We start from the raw sequence: 7,868 nt of genomic DNA on the forward strand, positions 1-7,868 counted from the left end.
TGTATGTCAATTCTAACACATCAGTGTATTTATGCTGTTGTATGTCAACTCTGACACATCAGTGTATTTGTGCTGTTGTATGTCAACTCTGACACATCAGTGTATTTGTGCTGCTGTATGTCAACTCTGACATATCAGTGTATTTGTGCTGCTGTATGTCAGCTCTGACACATCAGTGTATTTGTGCTGTTGTATGTCAACTCTGACACATCAGTATATTTGTGCTGTTGTATGTCAACTCTGACACTTCAGTGTATTTGTGCTGTTGTATGTCAACTCTGACACTTCAGTGTATTTGTGCTGTTGTATGTCAACTCTGATACATCAGTATATTTGTGCTGTTGTATGTCAACTCTGACACATCAGTGTATTTGTGCTGCTGTATTTCAACTCTGACACATCAGTGTATTTGTGCTGTTGTATGTCAACTCTGACACACCAGTGTATTTGTGCTGTTGTATGTCAACTCTGACACATCAGTGTATTTGTGCTGTTGTATGTCAAGTTTGACACTTCAGTGTATTTGTGGTGTTGTATGTCAACTCTGACACATCAGTGTCTTTGTGGTGTTGTATGTCAACTCTGACACATCAGTGTATTTGTGCTGTTGTATGTCAACTCTGATTCTTCAGTGTATTTGTGCTGTTGTATGTCAACTCTAACACTTCAGTGTATTTGTGCTGTTGTATGTCAACTCTGATACATCAGTATATTTGTGCTGTTGTATGTCAACTCTGAAACATCAGTGTATTTGTGCTGTTGTATGATAACTCTGATACTTCAGTATAGTTGTGCTGTTGTATGTCAGTTCTGATGCTTCAATGTATTTGTGGTGTTGTATGATAACTCTGATACTTCAGTATAGTTGTGCTGTTGTATGTCAGTTCTGATGCTTCAGTGTATTTGTGGTGTTGCATGATCTGTCTGGAAAGGGTTAAGAAGATCACCAGTATAGGGTATTCTTTGAACGCTCTCGAAGGATGGTTCTTTAGGTATCTTGCATTGATTCTTTCACCTATTCAGTGTGTGATTCTGCTATATATGTGAGGTGATGTACCATATCAGAAGTTATAATTTTCCTGTACCGAAAATATATTTCCAATAGTTGCTTATCTCCTTTAACACTTCCTACCTCACTGCCTAATCTCAAAGTGATAGTTTGGTAGAATTGAGAAGAGGGAGTCACATGTGTCAGGAGGCTATGTTGCATGATGATTTGTATGTGAGATGCTGTGGAACCAGGATAATCATGGGGTAGTTGAAATGCAACATTTGTGGCATGCGAAAAAATTTTGTATATAGAGGGCAGCACTGAACGAGAATAGCAATATATGTGAGGGGAGTTAAGTACCTATTGGAAATATATTTTCAGTATAGGAAAGTTATAATGTCTTCCTGATTTCAGGTTTTACATTTTTATAATTAAAGTGTGTTTAAAAACAGGTACCTATCTCTGAAATACCTTCCTTTCTGAGTCCTTGCAGCAGGATTTTCATCATGACTGCAACTTTCATCAAAATATAAATGGTGGAAAGCAAAGCTTATGTAAAATCCCTTGATGCTTGCAGAGTAAGTCACATGGATGGTGGGAGAATGGATAATTATGGATAAGTGAAGCATGCTCTATAATGCATAAAAGACATTTTAAAATTTTTAGTCACATGTTTTGTTTACAGTATGAGATCAAACTCAACAAGGAAAGACTTTCAGTATTTCAGAGGTAAGTTCATGTGTGAAAGTCAATTTAGTTATAAAAAAACCTAAAATTTGAGAATAGCTGGTTAAGACCATCATACACACTTCTCTAAAGAATAATAAGATAGTGCCTTGGCATAACGTTTTTTGTGCAAATGGCAAGCCGTTGCAAGACCTCTCACCCCTGCATGTAATAATGTGTAATAAGCTAGCTTATGTTGTTAAGAAACATCAGACCATACTTACCCATCAGTAGGAGGTTTGCACAACCTCCTTGTGTAGCACTTCCCTAGGGCTCTTTGTGTAAACCAAAAATTCATTGTTTTCCTCGACACTTCCCTCTCTCCCTACTAACCTTTTCTAGTGGAAAGGGCAAGCTGCTGGGGGGAGGGGTTGATAAGGAGAGTTTCCCTTCAGGTTGGTGTAATCCCACTGGTATGAGATTAAGTAGATACACCCATTGATAGAAAGTATGGTAAGGATGTAAACATAGTAGTACAGGTCATTCCCAATACTAAGAACTGGACCATTCCTGATGGTTGTGAGAAGCAGAATGGGTATTGAGTTCTTGGGATACATGTCTTGGATGATTCATTGCTGAACAGTCTTATTCTTCTAAACATTTCTCATATATGTTTCATTGCCAAACATTTACACACATACTGTATGACTTTACATGTGTGTTTTAGCAACACTTTAAACCTATCGCAATGGGCTCTTGTATCTTAAATGATCTTGTAACCACAGTGGTATACATATTATAAGTACTTAATTTATTTTCATGAAATTTGGCAAACTTTCAGTAAACATTAAAAGTGTTTTGTAGACAAAAAATCAGAATTTTTAATTAGGTATTGTTATTAAAACTTTGTATTTATTTGGAGTCAGAGTGTTAACTGCTCTGAGTGCAAAATAATTTTCAAGTTAAGATTAAAAATACTTTTCTTCATCTGAAATTTTTCAAATTTTATTTTCATAATTCCTAAAACCTCCTAAATAAATATTGAACTTTTTTTGAAGAAAAACTATATTTCATCTGTTATTTTCTGTACTATAACTCTATATGTGGTTTGTCGATTTGATTGACCTCATAACCACCATTCACAATTAGGAAATAAATTTAAATTTCCTTCTTTCTTTGGGAATGACTGTAAATTGTGACAGGAAACCACAATTGTTTATCCTAAATTGCTTAAAGCTTATAACAATATACATCTATTTATTCCTAAATAATATTTCTTTTTTGTCCTCTGAACCATGTCCAACTAATAATCCTGCTACACAAGCTGTAAATCACTCGGTGAACATGAAGTTCTCATTACTGTATTGAATTGCATAATGCACAAGCTGCTCTCAAACATACCTCATGAAGAATTTTTATTATTATCTTATTTAATCTAGCCTAATAAGGTTATAATTTTTACACACAAAAAAACAAAAAATATTATAGTATTTACGTGGGTCTTTGTTTTTTTACTGTTGACTATCAAGGAAACTTAAGCCTATTTTTTATTATAATGGTACTACTAAATTAATATTGTGTTATTTAATCAAATTATGCACCTAAGAACACAAAATAATAACACGTAAAAAGCAGATAATGTCCTATAACCATCATAATGTTTTGGCTTTCTAACTTTGCAATAAGTGCCTTTAGAAATTCAGCTAATTTCATTAATATGTTTTGTATGGGAATAAAGTTTGAACTGGAAGTGAAATAGACAATTACATGTACAGAAAACAACATAATGTAATATGTCATTTGATAAATTAAAACTTTGGCTTTGTGTTGATTATAAATAATGTAGTATCAGATAGAACTATTGGCAACTTGTGAAAAGAAGATGTGACAGATGGGCATGGCAAATGGATGTGATGTTCCAGTTTATGACTCCATAAACAAATAAGGTGGAAAGCTATAAGAATTTAGCTTTGATTGAGTATTAACTATATTATAATAAGTAATGTACACTAATTCTGTACTTATTGGGGTGGGTAAAGAGATTAAAAAAGAGGGAAGGTCCAGAACAAATGTCACAATTCTCATAATGGGAGAGCTTGAAGATTTTTTCAAATATTTCCTAATAAAATAAGATCTTAATCTTATATTAAAATTTGATTTATTAACTATGTTTTCATGCCAAATTTATTTGTATACATGGATAATAAAGTAGTTTAATTAACTTTTGAATGTAACTGTAAAAAGTTGTAACCTGTGCACTGTGACCTACCAAACACTAAAGGGTTATCTTCTTTGGGTTATGTAGAGGGGCTGAGCATCCTCCAAATTTCTACTGCCATTGCAACCTTTGGCAGAAAGCAGGAAGTTCTTTTTTAAGAACCTTTCTTAATAACTACTAGTACTGGATGTAGAGTATTCCCTGCTAAAGATGAATGCAGTCTCTCACTGAGTGCTGTTCCCATTTGTGGTGGTGGTGAGGTTATGGTGTGATGTTGTTTAGGAATATATACTAGTGCAGTACATGGGTCAGAGATCTCTCAGTGACTTCACAAAAAAACTTTTCAGTGATGCTAGCTAATTATTTTGCAGAGAGATGAGTATCTATCAGAAGTACATTATGAGGTATGGAGAATGTTAGCTTTCAAAGGAACCTTCTGTAAGCATATGTTGAATCAGAAATTTTTTTAAGTAATGACAGTTTTATATGTACCTCTGTTTTCTAATATTTGCTGTAGGACTTCTTAGGTAAGATGGAATGCACTTTAGGAGAAATAGTGTCTTGTCAAGGAACCCAGTTTCGAAGAAATCTTCAGTAAGTATTTATAATTACTTGTAATTTATTGTTGACTCTAATTCCTCAATGCTTTTGTATAGTTCGACAGTTCTCTTATTAATTTATTTCCCTATTTTGTGTTTTCTGTGTGCTTATGATGGTACTGAATCAATATAATGGGCATTTTTTATGAATTATTATGTGAATTTTATTATTTTATTTAGTATTCATCAGCGATATGTAATTTATACAGAATTTTACTTCTTCATGGACAAATAATACTAATTTGCTAAATTGCCTAAGTATGATATACTTGCCCCAGGTGGCATGTATGCGGAGTTATACTGCTAGAAACCGGGTTTCAATACCCGTGGTGGGCAGAGCACATATAGCCCTTTGTGTAGCTTTGTGCTTAATAACAAACAACAACATGATATACTTTAAGTAGTGCTTGATTTTACAAGATACATTTAACACATTATTTTGAAGTATGTCAGTTTTATACAACATAATAAAGTTGTATAATTTATTGTAATTAGAAAACTAGCAAACAAAAGTTATGATAATGACAATGAATATGCTGAGCAACAAAAAGAAAATTGATTTCTTTATCTAGGATTAGCAACTTCTTAATGTATATCCATGAACTAAAAATAAATACAAGTTGATTGAACATTTGGAAGCTGTTTAGTTATTCTTGGTGTTATTTGTTAGAGATCTAGACCTTTCTGTAGTAATTTTTTACACCAGTTTGTCTGGCAAGGAAACTAGGCTCTTTTGATCACTCCATGTCAAATATGTGACATGATTAAATGGTAAAAACATTTTTTTTATTGACCGTAATGTTGTGTAATCTTTGAAGACCATAGATAAAGAGCTATTATGATTTTTCTCCTTACGGCTTTAAAAAAAAGAATAAGTGAAAGTTTGTAGTTAATTATTTAATGTGGTTTAATTATTGGGACATAATCAATATTATTCTGTTTGTACCTTAACGACAGTTCACACAAACAAGCAAGTTAAATGTCATCTCAGGTTACAATAAGGATTTCCTTTGTGAAGATAAAGCACCTGCACATATGTAGAAACCTTTAAAATGCATACTAAGTATGGCAGAAACAGATTGACAGCCCTGCAAATACCATGTTAATTTCTAGCAACCACACCACAAGCTAGAGGATGTAAGTTCACTATCCAGTTAGAAGATGTATACAGTGTGCAAAGCTGTCTGTGAAATTACTTGGGATGTAACTGGCAACTGTATATGATGTGAAAAAGATGAAATCATTTGCAGATGAATGAACCAGAAAATTACATTGTGTACAAGTGCTTATTATAAATATTCTTTCTTTCTCCTTATAAATATTAACCATTGAGCTTGATAATATGGTTTAACTGTTTTTCTTTCTCCTTATAAGTATTAACCATTGAGCTTGATAATATGGTTTAATTGTTTTTCTTTCTCCTTCTAAATATTAACTGTTGAGCTCAGGAATAAGGTTTAATTGTTTTTCTTTCTTCTTATAAATATTAACTGTTGAGCTCAGGAATAAGGTTTAATTGTTTTTCTTTCTCCTTATAAATATTAACTGTTGAGCTCAGAAATACGGTTTAATTGTTTTCTTACACTAAACTATTTTATTCAATCTAGAAAAAACTTGCTTGTTTTAGTGAAAGTGATATTTTATTTAATCTGTTCCTTTTAATAATATTTTAGGGGAACAAGGTACCATCCATCCTACATAATAGGTAAGTTATTTAAAACACTTCTGTTGTTATCACATGGTATATGTACTGATCTCATTAAAGCTATATATTTTAGGAATCCTTTTTGTTTTAAATAAAATAAAGGAACTTGAACATTATATTATCAACTACTGATATTTTTCCTCATTTCTTAACTTTAAGTATATGTTTTTCTTATCAGTATGTTATAAATACATAGTTATATACGTACATAAACTGTGCAGCACAAAAAAAAAACTAAAGATAATGTAACAGAAGAACAATGATTAAAACTTTTAAAAGTCTGCATATAAATGAATGAGAAGGGAATTTGAAGATTTTTGTTTTAAATAATGATTCATAGTAAGGAGCTTCATTATTTATTATTTAATCTATGTGTAAAGTATGTATTTGATTTGCTACATCTAAGTTATCATACTTCTGAGTTTCTATAAATGTCACTTAGGTCTTTAAATGCTGATTATTTATATCGTGGAAATTAGAAACTGCATTCAGCGGAAGGAAAATTTTTTAACTTCTTTGTATTATTGAAAACATTGTTTTATATTAAAATAACGTTTTTTACAAACATATGTGGATTATAGCATTAAAAGGTTATTTGAATTGATTCATATTTTTTATATATATATAAAAAACATAATATTTTTTTTTCCTAAATTTTTCATTCTGGAGTGGATTAGCTGTAAGACTCTGGACTTATAATGATAAAAAATTGGGATTTGATACCCATGCTGGACACAGCACAAATAGAACATTGAGTAGCTTTGTGATTAACAACAACAAAATGAATGCACTAAATTCCCAATTATTTTATCTTGTATTTAAACTTCATAATATATAAATATTAGAGTTTTGGAATGTAAGTTTATTGTATTTGAATTGAATCACCCATGAATCTTAGTTTGACAGTATTAAAATACAACAGTTTTTGTATTAAGATTTGATTTATGAAACAACTTATTTTTTAACAGTGGTATCTGAAGAAGTGGGATCCTGTAAGGTAGGCACATGTTCACCTAGTATTATGTTCAGAATTTGGTAAGTTCACTCAAACAGTCCAGAATTACCAGTTACTGTTGGTTGTTGTTGGATAGAACTTTTCATCAGGTAAAGTAAAGAAATTTGGTGGTGTTCAACGAAAATCCTTCAAGTTGGAATTAAGTTAAACATGGTATTAACTAGAACTTTTAATTAGATGTCAAGGTACTGATGACTTGGAAAGAAGTAATATAAAATAAAAAGAACCTTATAATAATACAACTAAAGCATTAATTATAAACAATGTCATGAAGCCTCAGTTCTACCATTGTTGTAACAACACACTGAAGCTTGTTATTACCTCCAAGTTCAAAGTAAAATGTTAACTATAAACAATGTCATGAAGCCTCAGTTTTACCATTGTTGTAATAGTACAGTGAAGCTTGTTATAATCTCCAAGTTCAAAGTAAAATGTTAACTAATAAACAGTGTCATAAAGCCACAGTTTTACCATAACTAATAAACAGTGTCATGAAGCCACAGTTTTATCATAACTAATAAACAGTGTCATGAAGCCATAGTTTTACCATTGTTGTAATAGTACAGTGAAGCTTGTTATAACCTACAAGTTCAAAGTAAAATGTTAACTAATAAACAGTGTCATAAAGCCACAGTTTTACCATAACTAATAAACAGTGTCATGAAGCCACAGTT

The 7,868-nt window shown here is 31.7% G+C and overlaps 1 protein-coding gene across 1 annotated transcript in view; it reads left to right on the top strand.

Moving 5' to 3' along the window:
- The window catches only part of LOC106464370 (copine-8-like), a 55,801-nt gene that overhangs the window by 37,975 nt on the left and 9,958 nt on the right, over window positions 1–7,868 (top strand). Inside the window, exons 5-7 of the mRNA XM_013924507.2 lie at window positions 4,393–4,469; window positions 6,148–6,179; window positions 7,148–7,176. Of these exons, the coding sequence (XP_013779961.1) occupies window positions 4,393–4,469; window positions 6,148–6,179; window positions 7,148–7,176 (138 nt within the window). The remainder of the gene's footprint in view (window positions 1–4,392; window positions 4,470–6,147; window positions 6,180–7,147; window positions 7,177–7,868) is intronic.

This window comes from Limulus polyphemus, unplaced genomic scaffold, assembly GCF_000517525.1.
Source record: "Limulus polyphemus unplaced genomic scaffold, Limulus_polyphemus-2.1.2 Scaffold1631, whole genome shotgun sequence".
NCBI lineage: Eukaryota > Metazoa > Arthropoda > Merostomata > Xiphosura > Limulidae > Limulus > Limulus polyphemus.